The sequence below is a fragment of the Diplotaxodon limnothrissa genome, linkage group LG23 (genome assembly GCF_057381915.1).
Source record: "Diplotaxodon limnothrissa isolate DT_005_m linkage group LG23, D_limnothrissa_male_GT1.1, whole genome shotgun sequence".
Taxonomy (NCBI): domain Eukaryota; kingdom Metazoa; phylum Chordata; class Actinopteri; order Cichliformes; family Cichlidae; genus Diplotaxodon; species Diplotaxodon limnothrissa.
In genome coordinates, this window is record NC_140617.1 from 25,789,923 (window position 1) to 25,815,712 (window position 25,790).

A 25,790-nucleotide genomic window follows, 5' to 3' on the forward strand; every position below is an offset into this window, starting at 1 on the left:
AGGGGTGTCAAACTCAAATACACAGTGGGCCAAAATTCAAAATGGAACAAAGTCGCGGGCTAACGTTAATATTTATTGAAAAAAAAAATCTTCCTCCAGATATAAGAATGAATCTTTTCTTATGGACTCAAACAAGTTTAGCTGAAAAACTGAATATGGAACAAGCAAAGCTTAATACTAAACAATATATATATTAGCTGTATAATACCAGTAGGCCAGCTCTGATAGTAATTTGGTATGGCTTCGCGGCCTAATTTGGCCCGCGGGCCAGAGTTTGACACCTATGCTGTAGAGCATTAACAATACATCTCCAGGTTTCAATTACATTTTAATTTAATATGAATTTGTGAAGTTAACACAAAATTTCCAGAGCACTGAAGCTGATTTAATAGCTAACTCCTTGTTTTGCTACCTTTGAGCTTGGTACTAGCAGCCAGTTTTCAGATTCTTCTTCTTTTTTCTTTTTTAAAGTTTTTTGAAAGTGAAGCTTAGCCCCCTGAGCATTTCCCATTTTTTGATTTTAACCAGGAAAAAATATATAAGTTCAGTCAGTAAGAGCTCCACAACTTTGAGGCCTTAATGAACAGCCTCAGGCTCTATGGATCTGAGACACCTGGGAGAACTTAGAAATACAATAAGTTTCCTTGTCTTCATCACAGGGCCAGAGTGAGATTTGTAAAAGTCCACTGAGCGCTCATGGTTCTGAAAAATTCATCACCTGCAACTCCACCAAATCTATCAAAGCTTCGTCCTTTATACAGCTGCACTGTGACTAACACCAGTGTGACGCGTGATGTAGGGCACCTCTGATATCCTGTAGTGGAGACTTGAAAATGAAAATCATTTGCACATTCACTGATTCTGTGACTTTTGTGACTGTGTGTTTGAGATCTTCTGAGATCTAATGTACGATTTGCAAACGGCGGCAAAAAGACAGGATGCAGAGCTGAAGATGAAAAGTGATAAGGATGGACAGGATCAGAAATGAGTATATAGAGGGCAGAGGAACGATAGTGGATATACTGGGAAAAGGATCCTTAAGACAGAGCTGCCAGGCAGAGGAGTTTGATGGCTCTAGTGAAGCAGGACATGCAGAGGTGGTGTGGCAGAGGTGAGATAAGGTGAGATAGCACTAGATGATCTGCTGTGGCGACCTCTAAGGGGAGAGGTCAATTTAAGAACTTCAAGGTAGGTAGCTGAACTTTTTTATAAATGAGAAAAATCATGGAAGACAAACTTTGATATTGTTTTTTTTAATCAAAGAAATTTGGTTGATTATTCCTTTGTTGTAACAATACTACCTGTCTTTTTATGCGGTTGGAAAGCCTGTTTCTTTCCCCTTAAGTTGTGCCACTGTTACGTGCCAAGAGGTGTGGCTTTGCTTTTGTGTTCTATTTATCTTTCAGGTGTCAAGCCTCCACCTATTGGCCAGTTCGAAGTGATTGGCATTGGCCAATCACACGCCGAGGATTACTACAAATGAGCTGCTCCCTGGCCAGCTGGTGGCTGCTGGCTTCTGCTATGACAAACATTTGCGAACAGGCTTCTTTATATTATGTGTGGTGGGAGGCTGGACAGGTAAGCTGGGGTACCTATACACTGATTGCAGGCGTTAAACTGTTAGACACACTAGGGTATGCGGTTGATGCCACTTTTGTATGTTTTCACTGACCTTTTGTCAAGCAGCTGGGTAGGCCTTTTGTTTTGCATTTTTGTTTTAGTTAGGCCCTGGGAGCTCTCGCCCTCTTTTTGTTTTATTACTTTCTGGTAATAAAACCAGAAAGTAATAAAACTGGTAACAAACTACGCTGTAATGGACTAAAATCTTGCAGTACCATAAGGTACTGCTTGCCCACAACCACACCAGCAAAGAGTACTCGCGCATGCTGCCCACTCTGTGACCTACCTTCACGCGACCAATAGAAACAAGGCGTACAGCCGGGCTAAGCTCAACCACACAAGGAACTTTATGACACAAGTTTACGTGCATATGGACCTCCGGAGCCCTTGAGTAAATCATTCCATTCAACACATTGGCTTCAGAGGCCACAGAAAATCTGTGGAGAGGTTAGGTTTCACACTGTTATGTTTAACACTTCCCTAATAATGCAGAACCAGGTACAGTCGGGTCAAGTGTGATAATGAACACCTGTTGGTGCACACTCAATGCTGAGAGGCACCTGCTCTTCATCAGCTCCATTGTTTTCCTCATGACAGGGCACACAAACAAAAAGTCACATAGTACAGTGAGTTACTGAGGACAGGTGATCATATTTTTATTTTTATACATATTTTACATGTAACCGTTGGTCAAGAAAGGCTTGAACTACTGGCTAAAAGGAAATTGAAACATGCAATAAGCAGAAGAGACGCAAAATGTGTCAAACGGAGACAAAAACTACTGCAATAAAAAACAAAAAGATACAGAGAATATCTACAAAAACAAAACTGTTCAAAAACTAAAATGAGATATAAAACACAAGCAAAGATGCAACAAAAACAAAACTGTGTCACACAATCACACAACGAGATTTAAAACTAAACAAGGGAAAAAACATGCAGAGTGATACAAAATCAGGTAAAATATCAGCAGGCTACAGAGTCAGAGACACAAAGCAAACAGAAATCATATCTGCATGTACTTATGAACTACTGTTTCATAATCTGTGTCCTGTACAACAGAGTCTGAACCTGTGCCAAACATGTTTGCTTTGCCAGGAGGAGCTCCTCTTGTTAGTCTTATTCTTTTAATGTGATTGTTATTGCTTTATTTATTATCATTATCGACATAAATGTACATATTGTGTAACAAAGAAAGAAGTAGCGCAATAATGAGGAAAAAAGGAGGATAAGCGCATCGGCTCACCGACTCCTGCTACTCTAACACCTGAATGAAGATACACGAGTAAATACACAAGCTTACTGTGCCGGTGTGTGTGTGTATGGATGAGAAGCTTCCAGCATACTGCAAATGAATACATTATAAAAACTAATATAACTTGGATAATTGGTATCCAGCTGTTTTAATACGGATTTGTGTGTGAATCACTTCTTTGTAAAATGAAATGACTGAATAAAAAAGAAAGAAAAATGCAGGTCATCCAGCACACAACATGGATCAGTCTGTAAAATAATGATGTGGGAAGAACAGTCCCTTTATTTCCTCCTATTGTTTGGAGTGCATTTAGAAAACATTAGAAGGAATTCACTATTTTTAATGGAAGCGAGATATAAAAATAGAGCAGACTCGCCGGCGTTCATCTCCAGCATCAGTCAGGATTGAATTTTGACTTTTACGGTCATATAACACTCCCGTCGTCTAGACAGAGTGGTGATTATCCTCCGAGCTAAAGTGGAAAATCTGATCTGAGCTTTCACACGTTGTGCTCTTAGGCTGAAAGTTTGCTTAAGGATTCCAAGACATCCAATGAACCGTAGCTTCTCAAGAAGCTACCAGCTTACATCATTCCTCACTCCAGCCTCCGATGATGAAAGTTGAACCCGCAGCCAAGACGTTGACAAGTGAGAGAAAAGATGAGAAAGAAATGATGCAAGCAGGGTTTTCAGTTTAACCTCGCACGGGGCCAGGAGACGGCTGCGGACGAGCACTCGGATGTTTCCAGCAGCGACACTGCATGGGACTGTAATAGGAAGCTGTCACATGCTGACTAAGTGGCCTTTCTTCTGAGCTTGAGAGGGAGAAGCATAAAGGGAAGACAGCATGAAGCCTTGTTCGTACATCAAACACATCAAACTGCATGTTTTCCAGCAGTCTGTCTGCCCTCTGTAGAGCCGGAGAGACGAGCTAAAAACTCATGTTTCTTTTGACTTGTTAAGTATCCTGACAATCTTCATTTGGTCAGCTGTTTGGTGTCTAATTATCTCCAACAGGCAGAAGATGGAAAACATGTTCAAATTTGGAAGCTTAAAAGGACTCTTGCTGTGAGTTTTAAAGTATCTGACCTGAAACCTGAAGGAGTTTTGTAGGTGGACATCAAAGATCACCAATTCTCTAATGTTTACTGTCATGCTAGACTGTTTAAACATTCAACAGGTATTCCACTTTAAAATATGTGAGGCACAGGTTAAAGTCTCTTAAACCTTCAAAGTGGACTGAAATTTCTCATCAGGAATTTCTCAAAAATAAAGGCAAAATGTAATAAATTCAATTCAATTTGATTTATATTGTGCCAAATCACAACAGCTGTCTCGAGGTGCTTTCTTTTGTAATGTAAAGACCCTACAATAATACACAAAACAGACAAACCAGATTAACCTCCCATGACCAAGTTTGGTCTGTAGCAGTCAGACAGATGTCCTCAGATTTTACTAGAATACTTCAGTATAGAAAAGCTGTCCAGGTCCTGGGTCTACAAAACAAGCCAAAATGCGGAGTTTGGTTTTGTGCATTATGGTCAAACATCTTCACTTTGGTCTTGTCTGTTTAAAGCACATTGTTCTAGAAGTCTAGTGGTTTTTTTCAGATGTAACTTTGCAAACCTAAGCTGTGCTGCCCCGGTCTTTTCTGAAAACCCTTTCAAATAAGCCATACATGTTCAGTGCTGTGCTTTAACATTTAACAAGCTAACTGATGCCTGTAGAGTCTGAGAAGTAGCTCTTGGATTTTGCAGTTTCTCTGAGCGTTGTGTGCTCTGAGCTTGGGGTAAATTCGCTGGCATTGTGTTAACACACACCTGAAAGCTTCAGACCTGCAAACCGCTAAATGTTCTGTTTTCATAAGGTAGTCACACTTACTGATAAACAGCTAATCGAGTTTATTCATTCATATGGAAGCAGTAACAGGGTAGTTCGTTTTTCACATGGTTGCATAGAGCCTGTGAAAGCATCATTCAGCATCAATGAAAAAATTTAGGTAAGTGGGATTTATATGTCTGTATTAAATCTCGAGCATATATTTTAATGCTGAAACGCTACATTGAAGCCTGATGTGCACCATCATAAAAGCGCAACTACGTGTCATCACAATTCAGTACCATTATTTCCTCTTCCTCCTCTTTTCTCATCATTTTTAACATCAACTTGAAGAGACTGGACTGCTCAATAAGCGCAACTCCAACGACAACTAGTATGTTAGTAAACTGCGTTGTATATTGTTGGGTTCCAGAATAAGTTGGAAGTCCAGAGTTATAATTTTCATCCCCAATGTGCCCTCAACTCTGATTTTAGAACAGTGGTTCTTAACCTTGTTGGAGGTACCGAACCCCACCAGCTTCATATGCGAATTCACTGAACACCCCTTTACTGAAAAATAAAATGTGATTTTTTTTTCAAATTCAAGACATAGATATGTTTTTTACTGGTGCACAAAATGAGCCATGCATGTCATGGCGGAGGCTGTGCCGAACCCCTGAGACCGACTCACCGAACCCCTAGGGTTCGATCGAACCCAGGTTAAGAACCACTGTTTTAGAAAGTCAAATTAGCCCCACCAACCCCAAGTTAACAATCCACGATGGCGACAGTGAACATAAACTGCAATAAAACAGAAAAACTTTGAATCTATACCGCCACTGCTGTGTATTTGTGACTTGCTAAATAAACCATACACAGGCTCTATTCATGAATATGTTGCAGCAGTTTTTTTTTACCATTAAAAACACAAGTATTATTCTGCATTGCTAGAGATGCATGAATGGCTCTGCCCTGCTAAGAAGCTCAACAAATCTTGTTTTTCATTGCTTTTCTGTCTTTCCTACTGGAACAGACTAACTCAGGGCTGACATCACTGTAGACTTCCAACATTAAACATAACTGGAATGCAACATAAATACTGGCAACCGAGTTGGCTACTTCTGCAGGGTACACAATAGGCTCTACACAGATTCAGCACAGCCTTAAAGCCTTTTCACATAGGATGTAGCTCACGCATTGCTGTGCTCTGAACCGTTCTCCTTTCTATTGCTTGCACTAGGCAATAGCGGTTCCCTGCTGTGCTTTGCACAGTCAAAGTTGAGTTCAACCCGGTTGAACTTTGACCGCTGTGCACTGTGATGTACCTTCGTGCAACCAATAGAAACCTAGAGCCACGCTAAGTTAAACCTCATGATGAACGAAAAGATTCTGTGTGTATCAGAGTTTAGTGAACTTTCTGACACAAGTTTACGTGCATCTATCCACAGTATTTCTGATTTCGCGCCATTACCCCGATTCATAGCGGAAGCCGGTTTTTTACTTCCGCTTGCGCTGTTGTTGACAGTTGCGGGGTTACACCTTCACTGTTGATAAAGATTTCTCTCACTGCAGTTTCTTTTACCTGGAGTAAATGGCAACACATCGAAGGTGGATACACAGTAGAGATGTTTTAAAAAGCAGCGAGGACAGTTCAGTTGCAGTGCCTCACCCGTCACTTCTCACGGAGTGGGTAGATGACATGAAACTATGGCCCGATGTTAGCTACATCGACATTATTAATTACCTTGTATTTTCCGAAGGCGTTGATGGCGAGGAATTACGTAATTACAAGAGCACCGCACAGCAACAAAATTGATAAAGTACTACTCAACAAACAAGGCGACTTTATTTTTCTTAAAGCAGCTGTAGAGCCGAGCCAGAGTATTAATCAAGCGAAACACTTAGCATGGGCAATGCTAAGAGAAAGTGGAGTAGTGGAGACAGTCGGCTGTTCCTGTATCGCCGGATTAGGGAGATCATGTAGTCATGCGGCTGCTATTCTGTGGAAGGTATATCACTTATCTGGATATCACAATGTTTAAATCACTGAAACAGAAACACTGGACTGGTCAGAGGCTGTGATTAAGGAGTCACGCTACTGCCATCTAGCCAAGTATTACGTGGAGCACTGTTTACATGTGACACAGAAGTGACACAGAGTAGTATAATACATGTTTGTGGATATATATATATATGTATATATATGTATATATACATACATATATATATATATACACACACATATATACACATACATATATATATATATACACACACATATATACACATACATATATATATATATACACACACATATATACACATACATATATATATATATATATATACACACACATATATACACATACATATATATATATATATATATACACACACATATATACACATACATATATATATATATATATATATATATATATATATATATATATATATATATATATATATACACATATATATATATATACACATATATATATATATATATATATATATATATATATATATATATATATATATATATATATATATATATATATATATATATATATATATATATATATATATGTATGTATGTATATTTGTACACACACACTAATTTGAAAAAAATTAGACTGTGGATGTATATTTCTGCATCAAAAAGTAACTGACTATTAATATGAAATGGATAATATGGGTGACTTTGCCAGTGTTTATATCTGTTTTGGATATGATTCAGGTGTATTGACCCAGGGTCATATCTATAACATGCAGGACACCGACCGTGTACTGCTTTTGTTAGTGTAAACTTCCTCATTATGTTAAATCTTGAGTATTGACAGTGAGAAAAAACTATTAATGTTTGTTACAGGTGCAGAATGCTGCGATCAGTGGAAAGACAGGGCTTGCGTGTACAGACGAGCAGCGCAGGTGGAATGCAGGGACAGCAAAGAACCTTGAACCTAAACGTCTAAGCCAGATAAACTTCAGACATCACAGGGCAGAGCAGCAGTATGATGTGAACTCCCGGACTGCAGTGACACAATCTCTCCCTAACACACCATATCACCTTACACATCAAGACTTTATTGACAGTGTTAGCAAAGCACCAGTGAAGCCACTTTTCCTCCTCAAGAACACATTAATTGGAAAGTGTTACAATGCCTCGCCATCTGCAGGTCCTCACCGCAACAGTAAAGTTGATGAGCAATTTTTTCAGCCACACCAAGCACACAGTTACAAACTAAGCTGTAATCCATGCAGGGCATTCTACCAGGCATACATTCAAATTTCTGAAGAGCAAGCAGAACAATTACAAGAAGAAACAAAAGAGCAAAGTGCATCTGATTTGTGGCACAACTGCAGGAAAATCAGACTTACAGCAAGCTCTGCTAAAAAAGTTCCAGTACGTGCCACCACAAAAAATGACAAATTTTTATCTGAGCACATGTACCCTTCCTTTCGTGGGAATTATGAAACAAACTATGGTAAAGAAAATGAAGTTAGAGCTTGTCATCAGCTGAAAGAACAGGGTATGAACATCCTTCACATGGGTAGTGTTATCAGCATCCAGGAGCCATGGCTCTCTGCGAGTCCTGACGGGGTCATTGACTCAGATGTGCTTCTAGAAACAAAATGTCCTGTGCAGACTTGTCCTTCACTCACGGAGCAGCTTACCCAGAAATGCAGCGATATCAAACTGGTAGATGAGGAACTGCAGCTGCAGAAAACTGGCAGCAGAGGCTATTACATGCAAGTGCAACTTACAATGTTTTGCACAGGGCGCAAGACTGCCACACTTGTGATCTGGACACCTACTGAGCATGTTTCATTTACAGTGCGATATGATGAAGCATTTGTAAAGGAACAAGTAAAACGCTTGAGAGGGTTTTACTTCTCATATTTCTTACCTCGACTTGTAGAGGAGTATGCAGCAGGACGGTTTCAGTTAAATGAGAGATACTTGAAGATAATGGGCAAGGTTTAATGCATGTTACAACTATAAATGGGACAGTCAGACACCAACATGTCTGCAGAGTTTGGTCTCTGTCTTGTGAATGAAAGGAGACATTCAATATGAAATCTGTTAAATATTTCAATACAACTAAAATGTACATAGTTGTAACATATGGTGGGAAATGAATGACAAATGTGCTTGGGGATGTGCTTGACCGGCGTATACGACAGCGTGTACCAGTTCCCACGAATATCCAACAACCTCGCACAGCCATTGAAGTGGAGTGGACCAACATTCCACAGGCCACAATTGACAATCTGATAGACTCCATGCGACGATGTGTTGCACTGCATGAGGCAAATGGTGGTCACACCAGATACTGACCGGTTCTGGCTCCCCAGACCCCCAATAGCGCAAAAAACTGCATATTCCAGGGTGGCCTTTTGTTGTGGGCAGTCTGAGGTACACCTGTGCACTACTCATGATGTCAGATCAGCATCCTGATGTGGCACACCTGTGAGGTGGGATGGATTATCTCAATATAGCAGATGTGCCCACTACCACACATTTGGACTGATTTGTGACCACTGTTTGGGAGGGATGGTTATATTGTGTATCTGGAATGAATTTTAGGTCTCTACGTCCATCCCATGGGGAATGGGAGCAGTAACAAAGGTGTTGCGTTTATATTTTTGTTCAGTGTATATATATATATATATATATATATATATATATATATATGTATATATATATATATATATATAAATACATATATATATATATAAATACATATATATATATACACACACACACACACACACACACACTGTATCACATAACCTTTCTTCTAGAGCACAAGATAAAAGAGTGAGACCTGGAATTATTTACTCTCTACATATATGTACATCAAATTTTAAAATAATTGCATTACACTACACAACTTTATGTCCTGAGTAACCATCTTAATATCCCCGAGTCCACAATTGTTCATAACATACACAATTATTGTGTATTACGAATGAGATCCTCTCTTAAGTTCACTAGAGCAGCACATATTCTCAGTATCTTGTCTACTTTAGGAGCCATGCTTATAGGAACAATTTGTGAAAGTATCTTGTAGACTTTCAAGCGTCTGATTGCTCTTTCAACATGGATTCTTACATTTGCAATCCGACGTGTGTATGTTACCTGTTCCTCAGTTAGCTGTCTACGTTTTTTTGTGAAAGCAGGTATTACTAATCTAACTTTTCTCTCAAAGAGTAAGTCTTTAATTGTAAAACCTCTATCTGCCATGACTTCATCACCAGGTTTTAGGTATGTTAATATTCCAGAGTCCATTGTGATAAATTTGTCACTACATCGGCCGCCATATAGAATAGAATAGAATAGAATTCAACTTTATTGTCATTGCACATGCACAGGTACAGGGCAACGAAATGCAGTTTGCATCCATCCAGAAGTGCTTTAGTGATATAGATATATTACAATATATATTAGCAATAATATAGATATGTGAGTATATTACAGAAATGGGTCTATTATGGTATGTTATAATGTACACGGTATGAAGTATGTTGTGAATATTCTATAACTATAAGTATGTACAGGCTGTAGTGAGTACAAGCTATGTACAGGCTATGAACAGGATATAAATATGAAAAACTATACAGAATATGAAATAAATAACTTTACAGAATCTGGGATATACAGCTATACAGAAATGGGAACTATGCAAGTTGTAAACAGTTGTAGGGTTAAAAATTATCAAATGTACAGAATGATTATTTACACAGAGCTATTAGTGCAGTTAAGATAAGTGAGATATAATTCCTACAGAGGCTATATAAAGAAAGAAAGAGTACTTTATTGGTCCCCGTAGGGAAAATCCCTCTCTGCATTTAACCCATTCACTCAGTGAAGCAGTGGGCAGCCATTGGGCGCCCGGGGAGCAGTGTGTAGGGACGGTACCTTGCTCAGGGGTACCTCAGGGTAGCTGTTCAGGGGAATCGAACCCCCGACCTTCCGATCATGGGGCCACCACTCTACCTACTGAGCTATCCCTGCCCTGTGGTTGTGTTAGTGCTAGTGGTTGTGAGTGGTGGTTCAGTCCATGTTATTATTGTGTGTTTGAGGGTACAGTTGTCCATTGTGGGTGTGTGTATGTTCAGTCCATGTGTTAACGTGGGTCAGATGTCAGGAGGCAGAGTTCAGGAGTCTGACAGCTGTGGGGAAGAAGCTGTTCCAGTACCTGGTGGCCTTAGTCCGGAGGCTCCTGTAGCGCCTCCCAGAGGGCAGGAGGATGAAGAGTCCATGTGATGGGTGACTGGGGTCTTTGATGATTTTCCCAGCCCTTTTCAGACACCGCTTCCTGTAGATGTCTTTCATGGCAAGAAGTGGTGCTCTGGCGATGCGCTGGGCAGTTTTCACGACCCTCTGCAACGGTCCGAGGCAGAGCAGTTCCCATACCAGACTGTTATACAGTTGGTCAGGATGCTCTCGATGGTGCAACAATAGAAGTTCACCAGGATGTCTGAGGACAGGTGGTTCTTCCTCAGAGTCCTCAAGAAGAAGAGGTGCTGGTGAGCCTTCTTGACCAGCTTGGAGCAGTTGGTCGTCCAGGTGAGATCCTCGGAGATGTGGACTCCCAGGAACTTGAAGCTGCTCACACGCTCCACAGCCGTCCCCTTAATGTGGATGGGTGGATGTGGGTCAGCATTCCTCCTGTAGTCCACGATGAGCTCCTTGGTCTTCTCGGTGTTAAGCAGCAGGTTGTTTCTGTCGCACCACTCAGCCAGACGATCCACCTCCTCCCTGTAGGCGGCCTCATCGTTGTCACTGATGAGGCCAATCACCGTGGTGTCATCTGCAAACTTAATGATGGTGTGCCGCAGACACAAACATGATTAGTCCACATGGTGCAACAGCAACCAAATATTTGACTGTGTTGTGTGAATAATAATGGCTGTATGATTCCCCTCTTGAGCCCAGATTTCTGGGTTCCTGTAAAAGGGTCTCACTGCAGTCTATAATGCATGTAGTATTTGGAAAGTTCTTCTTGAAGGCTTCAGGCATAGTTGCTTGAATAGTTTCTTTTGGCAGCCATGGAATTAATGGTCGGAGAACTTCCTCCAGCTTGTCTAACCAGTGTGAGATGATCTTGCTGGCCATGCTTTGTGATATATGAAACTGGCGGCTTAGGTCACCTATTACACGGTTACTCTTTAATTTCATAAGTGTCATGAGTGTCATTGTTTTCATATCCTTCCAGTGTCGACACAAGTGTTAAATGTTTCTAAGGCTATCCCAGTGTACAGCAAAGCGTCTGCATCATTTTGAAGAATGAAATATGCAACTTCATCACACTGAGTCATCTTATCCTGCACATCTTTTCTGCGAGACCTGTTGCAGTATTGATGGTCTTGTTGCGAAGGATCCTCCCACTGTGTGTGGACTGAGTGCAGATGTGGCTCAGGGGGTTGTGTGGAGATGCTGGCCTGGTCTAATTCCACTGAACGTAACACTGTGGAGTCTGAATAAGACAAAAATATGATCAGATGTACAGTCAAACTGTTAGCATAAGAGAAACTGTAAAGTGTCACTTAGCTTATTATATTTTTGAGTGAAATTTCTCATTCTACATTTTTTCACACAAATGCAAAATCATAAATGTCAACATAAAATGTTCCTAAGTCCCCTAAAAATTTGTCACAATTGTATTCAATTACTGTGATTAGATTTTATTTTACATTCTAAAAAAAGTCACAACTGTTGGTATTTTTGCAAAGGTTGCCTTTAACTTTTTTACTTGAGTTTTCTCGACTTGAAAAAACATGTTCTTTATAAACACAAACCTAAGACTTTTACAGCCCTTGGAGCTCATCTTTTGGCATTATTATTATTATTATTATTATTATTATTATTATTATAATAAACTTTCGTTAAAATTGAAACTTTGCTGCTAATAACCAGCTAGTGCTGATACTAACGCCATTCACCATAGGCTATTATTTAGTAAAGGTAAAGAATTGCGTGTTTAAAATGCGAAACGGTGGCAAACCACATTTACACTTTCACTTACCGGGTACAGATTCTGTGTTTTTGTTCATATTACTGGAAGCTGTCACACTCAAAGTGGTCCGAGTGAGCTTTCTTCTTTTCTTCGGTGGGGGTCGGTCATAGCCCAGATAAAGCTCCGGGTCGGGGTGTAGCTCTGTGGGCTTTTTATCGATAAAATGAAAGGAGCAAACATAAACTCTCTTTGGAGGGTATTTGAGTCTTAAAGCTGCCAGCCACGCTAGTTTCCGATCCTCCTTCCGCGGCATAGAGTGCAGTGCGTAGGGCGGTGGGCACGGACAGGCCTTTCTAAGTTGTTGATGCTCAAGGCAAAATGTTTCTAATGCGTTTTTCAGTTTTCTTGAATTATTGTGGCAGCCGACGACAGCACACGTTGAACCCGAGCTCATCTTCGAACAGGTAAAGCCACTTATTACCGCACAAAGTAACTGATTTTGTTGTTAGCAACGACTGAACGCTGGGTCTCGCTTTGAGTAACCGGAAGTATAAAACCGGACAACGGAAGTAGTGGTCTGTCATGGCAGCCTACGTACGCTCTTACAGAAACCTGTGGATAGGGACCTCCAGTCTTAAAGTCATTCCTTTCAATGGCTCTGGGGACCTCAGAAGGAAAGCAGTGTTGTGGAAACGACACACCCCTCAAAGCTTTCTTCTTCATGAATGAGAGATGCATGTTTTGAAATAACACAGAGCAGGCGCGTGTAGTACAAATACAGCGGGTGGAACAAAGTGAAGTACAAGCAGAGCTCAACAGCCAGCTTAGCGCAAACTTTGGGCCATTTGCACTAGCTAGCAGTCAGCACAGCACATGTCGCCTCCTATGTGAAGGACTTGTTTAGACTGTAGTCAGACTTACCATGTGCTCAGCACATATGACGCCCAAAGTCTAATTTGTTTTGATTAGTGTAATCATTGTATGCTGTGCCTGGTAACAGCTGAGGAACCCTGTCCTGCTTTAAGAGGTGGGACCAGTTTCAGTTCAAACTGGCACATCATGCATGTAGTATGATTGCTATCAGTGCCCGAGCACTGCAATCCTGCTTAAAAGTAGCTGCTTTTGTAACGTATTAGTGCCACAAAAAGCATAAAGTCATGGACCTTGCCCATATGGAAAAGATATATATAAATCTTATAAAGTTTGTATCTGTCTTGTGTGAAACTTGTATGAAAAGCATACAAGAGCGAAAACAGATATAAGATCCCTTGAAAAATTATATAAAGGCAACTTGGATGTTTTGGATACTTACTAAAACAATATATGAAAGTAATGAGAAAGTGGCCACTTAAATGAGTAAATCATATAAGCCTTATATGATTCACTATATGAAGTAGGCCACATCTTATGCAAGTCTTTTATACGTTTTTACTATTTCTTTTCCATATGGGTGTTCTGTTGAAAGGCTTCAAAAGAGCATGTGTACGAGGAAGGAACCAAGCGTGAGAGAGAGGCCAAGATGCTGAGGCAAACAGATGTGTACTCAAGCCCGATCGTTGAGCACATTGTGAGTGCAGGATATTGTGGGAGAGCTGGACATCAAAGATCATCAATTCAGAATCTGATCAAAAGTTAAATATACAGGATTTTACCCAAATGTTACCCTGTTTACATGGTTATTCATTCAGCGGGTTCACCATTGCAATCTTTAGATATTTGTTGGGTTAACTCTCATTATTGCAGATTATTAAAAACAGAAATGCAGAAAAATATGGCTCTTACCTCAAGAATCGCTGAAGATGCCAACTGGAGTGAAACGCATACTGTTAAATCGACAACCTGATTCAGAATTCTTACCTCTTGCACATTTCATATCCTACAGGTTTTTCAGGTTGCTACAGAAAGGCAAAATTGGTGTTGTAGTGCAACCTCGCTCTCTCTGGGCTATTTCATTATAGCGGTAACAGTTTTGTGCTGTGTGCTGCATGTCAAAACCTCAGTTGACTCTCCCAACTGAGTCCAACACTGGCTTTAGTTTCTAATTTACAGTCTTGACCATTTGGAAGTTGTACACTAAGTATACTTTACTAGTTTGTCAAATCCTATTCTCGTCTGGCGACTTACTGAATTCTAAATTCTCACAAGTGCCTCTGATCAATAGAGCCCAGGGCTGTTCATTTTGGCCTCACAGCTGTGGACGTGTTACTGACTAAATTTGGGAGGTTTTTGTTTTCCAGGTGGAAATTTCAGAAAATAGCCGAGGGCTTAAGGGATTAAGGCAAAGGCCTTAACAATCGACAAAAAACACCTTTATAACCCTGCCTCTGCCAGCTTGAGCCCACACATCAACAGAACCATTACAACCTCAGACTTTGCCACCTAACAGCTCACGCACACACAGAAAGAAAACATGGATACCTGTGTAGATTTACAACATATTAAAATCCTGCATGTTTTTTCTATTCAAAACACAAGCTGTCAAATAACAAAAGCAAGAAACTATTTGATTATTATGGCTGAAACTAATTATGGTTATGTAAGTCCAGAAAACTTGAAGAATAATGCCAAGTAAGCTGAGATGTGTAGTTCTTATGTTACAATACCTCTAAAACAAGACCAGTATCATGGTTGTACTGCATATTGCTTCCACTGCACCACTGTGCTGAAAATCACCCCAGATGGGACTCAAACCCACAATCCCTGGCTTAGGAGGCCAGTGCCTTATCCATTAGGCCACTGAGGCTGCACAGAGGGACCCCAAACATGCTGCATAATGTTCAGTGTACAGCTGATCCACTGTGACCTTCAGCAGAATGGAGAACATGTCTATTCGGCTCCTGAGCTTTGCTCTGAGCTCCACTTTGTTTGGATGTTGTTTCTGTTGTTTGTGGAGACTCATGAAACCACACAAGGACCAAAGAGTAACTAAGATCTGGATCACTGGCTCTAGTTACATTAAGTCTTTAAAGAGTATTGCTGAATTTCTGTTATGAAGACTTAAGACAGCTCTGAAGGTAAAAGGGGTCCCAACCCTTTACTAGCAAGGTGTACCTAATAAAATGTTTGGTGAGTGTAGATTCAGTCTGAAAGGTAACAAACGTAACCAATGCATTTTCACAGTATACACCCAGTTTTTTCATTTTACACAATTCTTGTATAAATCTAAAAAAATACAGCCACAAACCTTTCTAAATATGACCACCCACACATACACATGAGAGCACAACTACACAACTAACTGTGCGATGCTATCGTGTCAATATGGATCAAAAACTCAGAGGAATGTTTTGAGCACCTTGTTGAATCTATTGTTCTGAAGGCAAATAGGGGGTCCAACCCAGTACTAGCAAGTTATACCTAATAAAGTGGCTGGTAAGGTTATATACAAAGTCTTAAATCTATTGTCAGTCAAGCACACAACTGTTTAAGACTGGAAAAAAAGCTGTGATATTAATCGAGTGATGTAGAAAGGGTTTGATTTTGTGCAGTGTGAAGCTAAACCGACCTAATACTTGTAAAAACAGTTTGTGCCTCAACGAGAAAGCACTAGCGGCGATTTCATTCTGGTAGGATACAGATTCACCAGTTTAAGTAAACTAAGTATACCTTTTTTTTTTAGATCTTTTTGAGATCTTCTGTGATGAACAACACTTTCATCTTCTGTTCATATCGCTGCACGCTGCTGCGGGATGCCGACTTTAGTGTTATTGAAGGATTATTATGACAAACCCACTTTGAATAAATCTGTGTGATGCTTAGTATAAAAGGCACAAACGTGTCCAGAACAATCTATATCACATCCACTGCTGTGAGAGGTGAAACTGTTCAATTACCGAAGCAGGAAAACCTCAGACACGCTCAGCAGTGGGTAGAGCTTCCTTTGCACACCACTGGGCCATCGACTCCTCTCTGAGTTTGGTTCAACATCTCGGAGCTAATTCACCGTACGCTCACAGTGTGAGTGTGCTTCAGCAGACACAGTTCACTGCAACAGTCTGCTGATCAAACTCCCTTCAGTGGGAAGTAAGGCAGGCGAGCAAATCAAAGCATGCGTGTCGGTGTTTGTGTGCTGAGGATACACTGAAGAGAGTTAAAGGGACAGATGCAAAGACACACATCGACAAACCGAACCTGCTGAAAGCCAAGGCTATAATTTCCAGCCTCTCAGATCGACCTCGGACATAATAAGGCAAGGACACGTTTTATGCCACGAAATAAAAACCCAAGACATTATTACCAGGAGTATTATCCAGTCACTTTAAGCAAACAGACACCAAAAACAGACAAAAAAAAATGCAAAGACAAAGGCCAAGACTGAAAAAACAATAAGGAGGGATTATTTCCGAGTAAATTAAGTATCTGTAAAAACTTAAATGTTTTTGTACAGTTACTTTTTCCTGTTGTGTGCTAGTTTTTTGTAGAGCAGGCGCTTAGTGATTTAATCAGTAAACCAAATCAATCCAAGTCGTGTCAACTGATTTGACATTTGAGTCTTTCTTCAAGCTAAAAATGCCCAAAATGTTCTCAAATTGATCATTTTCGGCTCATCCTTCTCTTGCATGGTAGTAAATGTTTTGAGACTTATCGTTTCCTGGTGTTTTAAAGGCAAAAGAATCTGTTCTTATGCAGAAAACTCTAAGCTGCATTCTTTTTGCATGTTTATTTCTCTTGCAAAACAGACTTCAAACTCACAGGGAATAAATAAAAATCAACTTTTAGACCCAAAATAAAATCAAGATTATTGTTTGGTGGGGAAAAGAATGCAGAGCGTCCATGAAACACATCCAGAAACAAATACAAAATTACTTAGATGAGATAAAAGAGCAACAACAAATTACTCCAAAGATAGTAAACAACAGATAACAGATAAGACAAAGATAACATCTCTGCGAGCCAATGACACAAAATAAGGTGTAACACAGAAATACAAAATGAGAAACAGTTTTACCACAAATATGTGCAAAACTACCATAAGTAGGTCAGAAATTAGTAAAATGGGGCATAAACAAGTGCAAATACAAAATTTGGTACACGAATGTAAACAACGATGACCACAGATATGCAAAATTACCACAAAGAGGCTCGGGATATCAGATTCAGATGTTTTAGGAGAGACGAGATGCTATAGGTGGCTTTTACTTTGAAAAGACTTCAGTTCTACAGCATTATGGCCCACCCTACACCGCGCCTGATTGGGCCGCGTTTAGGCCGATGACTCATGAGAAATGATAACTGGTTGGTTTAGACAGGAGGAGTGAATCAGAGGCACAGCAGGACAGGAGCCATCGAGTAAGTAACTTCCTCCCTTGTGCTGTTTTCATTTTAAATGAAGCCATAATTCTCTACTTTTGTTATTTCATCTTGCATGTTTCTACAGACATAGTCACTCTTGCAAAAGAGCAAAGCGTAACGGCAAAAACATTATCTGTACCACACTAATTTCTAAACCCTGGTTACATCCATGTGCAAAACAGACCGACTGAAGGAGGCACAAAGCTCCTCAAAGATCCAAAACAACCGAAAAACTAGCAACAAATGTGCACAATTTGATTCCAAGTGACACACAAAACACTGAAAATGAGCAAAAGAAAGACAAAATCAGAGAGGCTAAGAGACAGTACTCCAGGAAAATATCTCATCACTTCAAAGACAGCAGAGACTCACGGAGCCTGTGGCGAGGCATTCAGACCATCACAGATTACAAGCCCCCACCACAGACCTGTGATAGCACTATCCCCCTGCTGAACGAGCTGAACACTTTCTTTGCTCGCTTTGAAGTCCAAAACAGCACCACTGCACAGAAGACCCCACCCCCTCCTGGTGACCAGGTGATGACTCTGTCACCGGACAGCGTGAGGAGATCCCTCAGCAGGATCAATGCACGTAAAGCTCCGGGTCCTGACAACATTCCTGGTCGTGTACTGAGAGACTGTGCAGTGGAACTCACTGATGTCTTCACAGACATCTTCAACATATCACTCATCCAGGCTGTCGTCCCCACATGTTTTAAAGCCACCACAATCATTCCGGTTCCAAAAAAGTCCTCTCCCTCCTGCTTTAATGACTACCGTCCTGTTGCACTTACTCCCATCCTGATGAAGTGCTTCGAACGACTAGTCATGCAACACATCAAGACTGTCCTGCCCCCCTCCCTGGATCCCTTCCAGTTTGCCTATCGGCCCAACCGCTCAACCGATGATGCCATCTCCACTGCACTCCACTCGGCACTCACACACCTGGACAAAAATGACTCATATGTTCGAATGCTGTTCATAGATTTCAGTTCAGCATTCAACACCATAATCCCCCAACAGCTCATTCAAAAACTGGTCCAGCTGGGGCTCAACACCTCACTGTGCAACTGGCTGTTGGATTTCCTCACCGGAAGACCTCAAGCAGTACGGGTTGGCAGTAATACATCCAGCACCATCATTTTAAACACGGGGGCCCCGCAGGGATGTGTGCTGAGCCCCCTCCTCTTCACTCTGCTGACCCATGACTGCACTCCATCATACAGCTCCAACCTCTTCATCAAGTTTGCGGACGACACAACGGTGGTGGGTCTCATTAGCAACAGGGATGAGACCGACTACAGAAGTGAGGTGAGACGCCTGGCCACGTGGTGTGCTGACAACAATCTCTCTCTGAATGTGGAGAAGACGAAGGAGATTGTTGTGGACTTCAGGAGAATGCACACCCAACATGCTCCTCTGACCATTGACGGAGCGTCTGTGGAGAGAGTGAGCAGCACCAAGTTCTTGGGTGTGCACATCACAGAGGATCTCTCCTGGACGTACAACACCACAGCACTGGCCAAGAAATCACAGCAGCGTCTCTTCTTTCTCCGCAAACTAAGAAGAGCAGGAGCACCAGCCCCCATCATGTACACTTTCTACAGAGGCACCATCGAGAGCATCCTGTCGAGCTGCATCACTGTGTGGTTTGGAGCCTGCAATGCGTCCTGTCATAGGACCCTCCAACGCATAGTGAGAGCTGCAGAGAGGATCATTGGTGTCTCTCTCCCCTCCCTCCAGGACATTTACAGCACCCGTCTCACTAAAAAAGCCCTTTGCATAGCGGCTGATCCCACACACCCAATGCAAAGCTTCTTCAAGCTGCTGCCGTCGGGGAGGAGACTGCGGAGTCTCCAGGCCAGGACCAGCAGGCTGAAGGACAGCTTCATCCATCAGGCTGTCAGGAAGCTTAACTCCCTCCCGATTCTGCCCCCTCTCCCCTCTCTCCTCCACGGTCTCACTGAACTCTGTCACACACACACAAACACACACACTCTCTGACTCACTCACTGGCCTGCACCAGTTACCAGTCACTTTGTGGAGCATTGGACTGCCATTACCTCATAAGACTTTGTTGTTACACTTTCTCTTACCGTACACTACTAAATCTCCATTTGCACTATTTGCCTATTTGCACTACTCTGCCTGGTTTACACTCAATGTCACTTACCCATTATATTGTATATTGTATAGCTTCCTTGTTATATGTAAAATTGTATTTATTTAAATTTTTACTTTTTAATTATTTTACTTGCATTTTTTTAAATCACTTTTATATTTAAATATATTTAAATGTTCATTTGCTATTTATCTAGGGATTGAAGAGTAACGCAATTTCTATTCTCCGTATGTCCTGTACATGTGGAAGAATCGACAAATAAAGTTGACTTTGACTTTGACTTTGAAATAACCCACGAACTTACTAAAACAGGAGCTACAATGACAATCAAACTCAAAGAGACGACAAATTAGACACAAGGCTTCATAAATGCCAAGCTACCACAAACACGTGACAGTAATGAGAATAAAGATGAACAAAAAGCAAACTAAAATGACCCGATGAAGACACTAAATGAGACAAACAACATTTAAACTAGAAAACACCACGATCTACCACAATGATGAAAAACAAGCAAATGGAGACAGGATTTAGACACAACTAGCACACAGAGAGTCAAAATGTGACACATTTACTAAGTAAATTAAGAAATAATAAGTTGAGCAGGAAGAAATACAAAAATGCAAAAACGAGACACAAAGGATTTAAAATAAACAGTAAGAGCACAGGCAGAAACTCCCACAAAAAGATGAGAAACAAAAATCAAAAGAGATGACAATGAAGAGATAAAGAACAAGACACACAACATTTAAACTCAAAAACCTGCCAGATCTACCACAACAAGACTGAAAATAATGAAAAAAAAAATAGATGCAAAAACTGAGACACAAAACCACCAAAATGAGACAAAAGGGAATCAAACACAAGAAGTAAGAAAGAAGATGAACAGGAAGACTAAAAAGGCTCAAAGCAACAACAACAAAAAAGACACAAAATCACCAAAACATGAAAAAGATGACAATGAAGAGACACAAAACGAAACATAAACACTGAAAATGAACATGGGAATATTTTATTCTGCTGTACATGTTTGTATACCACTTATATACTTATTAATAGTCAATATATACTGTATATGTAGCAACGAGTTATCCATTCCTAATCTATTCCAACATCTTTGCACCACTCAACCATAAATATGCTGTACCTGTTATTATTGTCTGTGTCATGTGATGAATACACAACAATTATGCGCAGACTGAGCAGATTAACACACGAAAGAATCTAAAAAACTAACAAACAAACAACCAAAAACGAAACAATTTGATCAGAAAGACGCAAAAACAAACCCGAGGAAACTTAAAGAACTGCGAAGCCAAAGCATCTACAAAACAGGACTCAAAGTCACCAGCGTCGCCACAAACGGAGCTCCCGGCCTGTTTTTCCCACAAACGCGCCCTGAATTATTTACATGATCATGGACAACCTGTTGGAGTTACACCGCGAACATTGCATCCCTGTCAGCCGGCTCTGATGGCTCGCTGTGCCGCTGCAGCCGTGCCTGAGCTCCGCGGATTCAGGCTGAAGTTGGAAAAGTGTGAAATTACTGAGAGGAAGGAGGAAAAGGAAAGCTCCTTGAAGGAAAAGATAAACTTCTACAGATTTGATTCTTACAAGTAAAATATAAACAATTTCGTTAAAATTTGATTTAAAATAAAGCGCGGGGTCCCTGTCCACTGTAGCTATCGCGCAGACCACACGCGCCTGAACGTTATCTAATTAGAGCTAGAAATAAAAATAAAAAAAATTAAAAATTAAAGATGTCTGTCTGTGTCGCTGTGTGGTTTTAGCGAGTCATCCCACCTCATCCTGCTGAGACTCTTTGGGCTTCTTCTTGCTGGCGGCCGTCATCGTCTCGGAGTCTCGGTCTGTCTCTGCCCGGTAATAACATCACAAACCTGCCGCGCGACGATTTTAGCTGCGCGAGCCACAAAGCTGCTAACAATCAACGCGAGGTTCCGGCAACAGCTTCAAAATAAAAGTCCTTCCACAGGAAACACCTTTTTCGTCAATAACTGTCGCTATTTTTTGTGTTTAATTCATTTTTTATTTTTCTTCTTAATTTTGCTTGTTTAATTCATTTTTGCTTTACATGCTAAAAGCTTTATGTGAACATTTCTAATAATTATTAAACTAATTAATAACAGTCATTAAACAATAGCAATTACTGAAACTATTAATTAATGTATACTGGCCAACACCAGTTGGCCCCTCTGGCCAACTGGAGTTGGCCAGAGGGGCCGATGGCGCGATTTGGCAGCCTCGCTTCTGTCAGTCTGCCCCAGGGCAGCTGTGGCTACAACCGTAGCTTGTCTCCACCAGTGTGTGGATGTGAGAGTGAATGAATAATGGCATTGTAAAGCGCTTTGGGTGCCTTGAAAAGCGCTATATAAATCCAATCCATTATTATTATTATTATTATTATTATTATTATTATTATTAATATAAATAGTTTAAAAACACCACAAATATTAAAATGATTTTTTTAAAAACTGAAACTGTCACTGAAACTAATAAAAACTAAACAGAGCCTAACACAAATAAACTTAAGATGAATAAATAATAAGGCAACTAAAACAAACAAATCTGTGCTCTAAAATGACAGAAACTAAAGTGAACTGAAGATAAATAATAAGAATTACTTATATAGCATAAAGACTTTTGTAAATGAAGAGTGTACTGCTACTCATATGCTGGACTAAGCCAAAATTTATATTACTCTGACTCTGAGTTGTTTCATTTTGTTTTGTGTTTTTTGGGACATATACCAGTGTGGAAATAAGAGTATGTGGAGAGATACTGAGTGAAGAGAATAAATCCAAAACACAGTTTGAAGAGTTTTCAGATTCAGTGCACGGTGATAAAGTTTTTTTTCCAAAAACATTTATAAAATATTAAAATAATAATGCAAACATCAAGTGTCAGTTTAAGCAGAGCTGTCCATGGTGCTGAAATCCACAATAGCTGAAAACTTTAGCTTAAAATAGGCAGCAGCAAGCTTTAACTGTAATCCTTTTTCCTGTCACTGCTCATTAGAAACAAAGATAATTTTATTATTTATAATATTCATTTTCTTTTTCTTTTTCTTTTAGGCCTTCAGTCAGGACACCACATTTACAAGAAAGCTCAAGTTTATTTTTATTTGTTTTACTGTAAACACAAAAAGATGATGTTTGCTTTTACCAGCTCATGGTTATTCATATTCAGCTACATTAACTACTTTATTTGAATTCATGGTTTTGTTAATGACAAAAAGAAAAAGGTAATCAGATTATGCAAACAGGTGCAAGCCGACAACACACACCTACAGGATTATCATAAAAGGGAAGTCACACTGTAGCCTGTAGTAACAGGTAAATGTGAATGACAACCAATCACATCACACATGAAGACATCCTGTAAAGTCTAGCTTGCTACATAAGCTCTCAGCACAAAATTTAAATCTCAAGGTTGAGGAAGGAAATTACTTGTTTTTTTTTATGCATGCGATTCATCAGGGTAGCAGAATACTTTACACTGTGGGCAAAGGGAACATCTGTGTGGCTGTACTTTACTGCAAGCTCTTGTCATGATATGATACAGAAACAGACCTTAACTCCAAAATCTCATACTCAACACAGGAACCAAGGACTAGAAACAAAGATAAGCCAGGATATAATATTAAAATTAAAAGAACTAACAGCCTGGGACTTGATCATAAATCATGAACCAACAGAACTCAGAACTCTTCAAGAAAACTGCCAAGCTTACCTCCACCCCACTAGCCAACAACTGTGGGGTGGAGTGAACTGAGTGAACAGTTGGGCACAGAGCCCCGTGTATTCATGAGAGTCCATCCCCATGAAGTCCAGAAAGTGTTAGTTAATGTGTATCTAGAAGTTTTGTGTAATAATCATCCTCCTTCACTAACACACATAATAGGGGTGACAACTTCCTTGGAACAGAGAATGCCTTTCCCCCCAAATAAACCTGTATATTATGTTGAATATTGACCTGAAGTCACGTTGTAAGTCAAGTTAAACACAGCCCATCAGTTTCGCTAAGAAATGATCCCCTCTAAGCTCTCCACAGGAGTTTATCTCTCACTCAGTCTGGCTGCACATTTAAACCTGATAACTGCAGCCGTACTTATAGTAATATTCCCATGGAGGCTTACAGTGTAGCACTTTGTGGTATTTTTACCTGCGATGATGTCATGCCACTATTCCTACAGTATCACTTCAGGGACTAAGAGGCCTTCTGCAATATCTAGTGTTTCAGCATCCCTCAGAAATACATTACGGGATTATAGCTCAGCGTGTCATCGGAGAACAAATCGGACCAACGCTTCATCTGAAATCCCCTCAGATGAGAGCAAGACGAGACAATCGAGGAGATTGGTAGCCAGCTGGCCCTTCACCACTGCCAAATGTCTGAATGCAAACAGATAGGTGTCAGAGAGAAAGCCCTGAAGACACAACCCACACTCACTCACGCAATCGGTGGCCCCCCATCCCATCTACAGAGTAATGAGTACAGCTGGAGGGGGAAATGGGGAAAAAAATGAAGATGGAGGAGCCGACGATGAGAGGCAAACCAGCCTGAAGGTGTCTCTCTGCCCTAATGTGTGTGTGTGTGTGTGTGTGTGTGTGTGTGTGTGTGTGTGTGTGTGTGTGTGTGTGTGTGTGTGTGTACGTCTAAGGACAGGAAGAAGACACAGATCAGTTTCCAACTTCCATATGTGGGGGTTAAAAAGGCTTAGATCAGGAGGCCTGGCCAGTAAGTCTTCCATGCATTCAATAAGTGCTTCCAAGGCTCCTCTAACCATGTTTTTATTAAACAGCTTCTATAAAGACAAAATATTATGGAGCTAACATGGAACCATGAATACCATCATACACTAACCAAAGCAGTTTTGCAGAAAACTCGCCTTTAATCTGTTATAGGCACCTTTAACTCTGTGACAGTGTTACAGCTCAAAAACCCGCTGACCACAAAAATGCAGCTTCAGTAGTCAGAGAGTCTAGGGTTCTGGGTGTCATCATACATCCAAATCAGACTGGATTTATGAAAACACGCTCTTCCTCAGATGACATTCAAAAGCTACTCCTTTTGATATAGTTGAGCCAGTCTAAAGATAGCAGCTTTCTCCTCCAGAGAAGGCTTTTGACAAAGTTGAATGGAGCTTTTCTTTTCAACCTTGTTGCGGTTCGGGTTTGGTCCACACTTTCTAAACTGGGTTAAAGTGCTATACAAAGAACCAAAGGTGGCGGTAATATCAAATGGTATGGTTTCATCCTTCTTTAGTTTGTCACGTGGAGCTCGTCAGCACTGTTCTTTAAGCCCCCTTTTGTTCTTAATTTTTATAGAAACATTGGCAGTGAGTATCAGATCAAACAAGGAGATTAAAGGCGTCATAGGTGGGCAGCAGGAACACAAACTCCTCCTCTATGCTGATGATATTCTTGCTATTATAACAGATCCATTCTTATCAGTGCCGCATTTAATGGACACCACAAAGGCGTTCTCTGAGCTGTCAGGTTATACTATTAACTGGGGAAAGTCTGAAGTAATGCCACTATCCCCACTATGCTATCCATACATGGTAGAAAAATTCAATTTTAAATCGGTACCTAGAGGGATGAAGTATCTCAGGATTAGACTAAACCAAGATATGGAGGACCTACCCAAACTTAATTTTGACCCAGTCCTTCTAAAAATAAAAACAAATATAGAAAA

At 40.5% G+C, this 25,790-nt stretch overlaps 1 protein-coding gene and 1 non-coding gene across 3 annotated transcripts in view; both read right to left on the reverse strand.

Moving 5' to 3' along the window:
* The window catches only part of LOC146608185 (inactive dipeptidyl peptidase 10-like), a 144,888-nt gene that overhangs the window by 74,977 nt on the left and 44,121 nt on the right, over positions 1–25,790 (reverse strand). The window contains exon 1 of one of the 2 annotated variants that reach the window (XM_085348976.1): positions 2,150–2,212. The exons of the other annotated variant lie outside the window; for it this stretch is intronic. Within the exon in view, the coding sequence (XP_085205102.1) occupies positions 2,150–2,212 (63 nt within the window). Of the gene's footprint in view, positions 1–2,149; positions 2,213–25,790 lie in introns of those variants that run through there. 2 annotated transcript variants of the gene reach the window in all.
* trnar-ccu (transfer RNA arginine (anticodon CCU)) lies at positions 15,330–15,402 on the reverse strand. Its single transcript has one exon. It is a non-coding gene; the product is annotated as a tRNA-Arg (tRNA).